This window comes from Arachis ipaensis, chromosome B03 (assembly GCF_000816755.2).
Source record: "Arachis ipaensis cultivar K30076 chromosome B03, Araip1.1, whole genome shotgun sequence".
Taxonomy (NCBI): domain Eukaryota; kingdom Viridiplantae; phylum Streptophyta; class Magnoliopsida; order Fabales; family Fabaceae; genus Arachis; species Arachis ipaensis.
Window position 1 is genome coordinate 127334348 of NC_029787.2, and position 1400 is coordinate 127335747.

The 1400-nt window shown below is 33.0% G+C and overlaps 1 protein-coding gene across 1 annotated transcript in view; it reads left to right on the plus strand.

The window, feature by feature from the left end:
* LOC107631865 (cyclic dof factor 1) overlaps window positions 460–1400 on the plus strand; it is a 4217-nt gene continuing 3276 nt past the window's right edge. Inside the window, exon 1 of the mRNA XM_016335437.2 lies at window positions 460–1059. Coding sequence (XP_016190923.1) covers window positions 871–1059 — 189 coding nt within the window. The 5' untranslated portion in view covers window positions 460–870. The remainder of the gene's footprint in view (window positions 1060–1400) is intronic.

Consider the following 1400-nt stretch of genomic DNA (forward strand, 5'->3'; position numbering starts at 1 on the left):
ATAAATTATTACATATTTAAAACGAAATTCGAACAAAAAATATTTATTTAAATAAAAAAATAAGCTGATTATACAACCAATCTAATTTAATTAACAACTTTATATATTAGGCTATTCTAAAATAAAGAAAACAATACAATAAAAAATAAAATTTTAATTTTTTAATTAAGCTAATATGACTTATACATAATAAAAAAATATATAAATACAGTAATGATCAGTATCTTATAACCAATTTCTTCTCTGTATATGAGTTAAATTCAAGATTTACTTAACTCTAATCACAATAGTTTAACGGGTCTAGAACTCATTTAAAAGTTTTTATTAAAAAGAAAAAGGTAAAAAATAAATACATAAAAAATTGAGAGTGCTGACATGGATTGAAAAAGGGTGGGACAGAACAGCACTATCTTTATAAGCAATGTGGGGGAATCCAACAGCACACAAAGATCTCATAGGCCACAAGAACTTGTGGCTCACAATTTTCTTTCCTTTGCTGAAGTGGCAACCAATTTTTTCTTCTCCTAAATCTTTTTTTTTTCTTTGGGGAAAATAAAGCCTCCAAAACCACTTCACCTATTTTCTCCCCTCTCTCTTTCCCCCCTCTCTTTCTCTGATTTTTCTCTCTATTCCTCTGTCTTTGCTCTTAAACACTATTCATTATCCATTTTTCGTGTGAATTTAAGTGAGCATAAGATACTAGAGTTTTACGAAACACACTTCCTATTTCTACAATACACACCTCCTATATATCCATGTTTATGTTTTAAATTTTACTCTTTTTATTTTTCTCCCTTTTTTTTAAGAGAGAGAGAGAACAGAGATACTCCTGAAACCTGGAACCTGATCATCGGTAACACAACCTCAGGAATGTCGGAAGTTAAGGACCCGGCGATAAAGCTTTTTGGGAGGACGATTCAGCTGCCACTGATCCCCAATGACCCTTCTCCACCACCACCACCACCACCACCTCCTCCTCCTCCTCCTCCTCCTCCTCCATCTTCTTCTTCTCCACCAACTGAAGTTGAAGTGAGTTCTGTATCACAACCAGAAACAGAGGTATGTGCCAATTCATTTGTGTTGTTTTTCTCTGCATATATGATAGCGACCCATTTTTCATAAGGTCCTGATTGTTAATGGGTTCGTTTTAAATTTGGAAAAAGTTTCATTCTTTGCCAGGTTTCAATCAATTGAATTAAGAGGCCTTTGCTGCAATTTTCAATGGCTAGTTTCAGGATTTAATTTTTGTTTTAATTAAACTTAAAATAAATAAACAAGAATTTTTTTGGCATGATCATGGATGAATGGATGGTTGCTGAATTTCTTCAATCCTTTTTTATTAAGTAGTGGCAACAGTTCATTGTGGGGTTCCTGTCAGAGAAATTGGATCCAGTTCCATT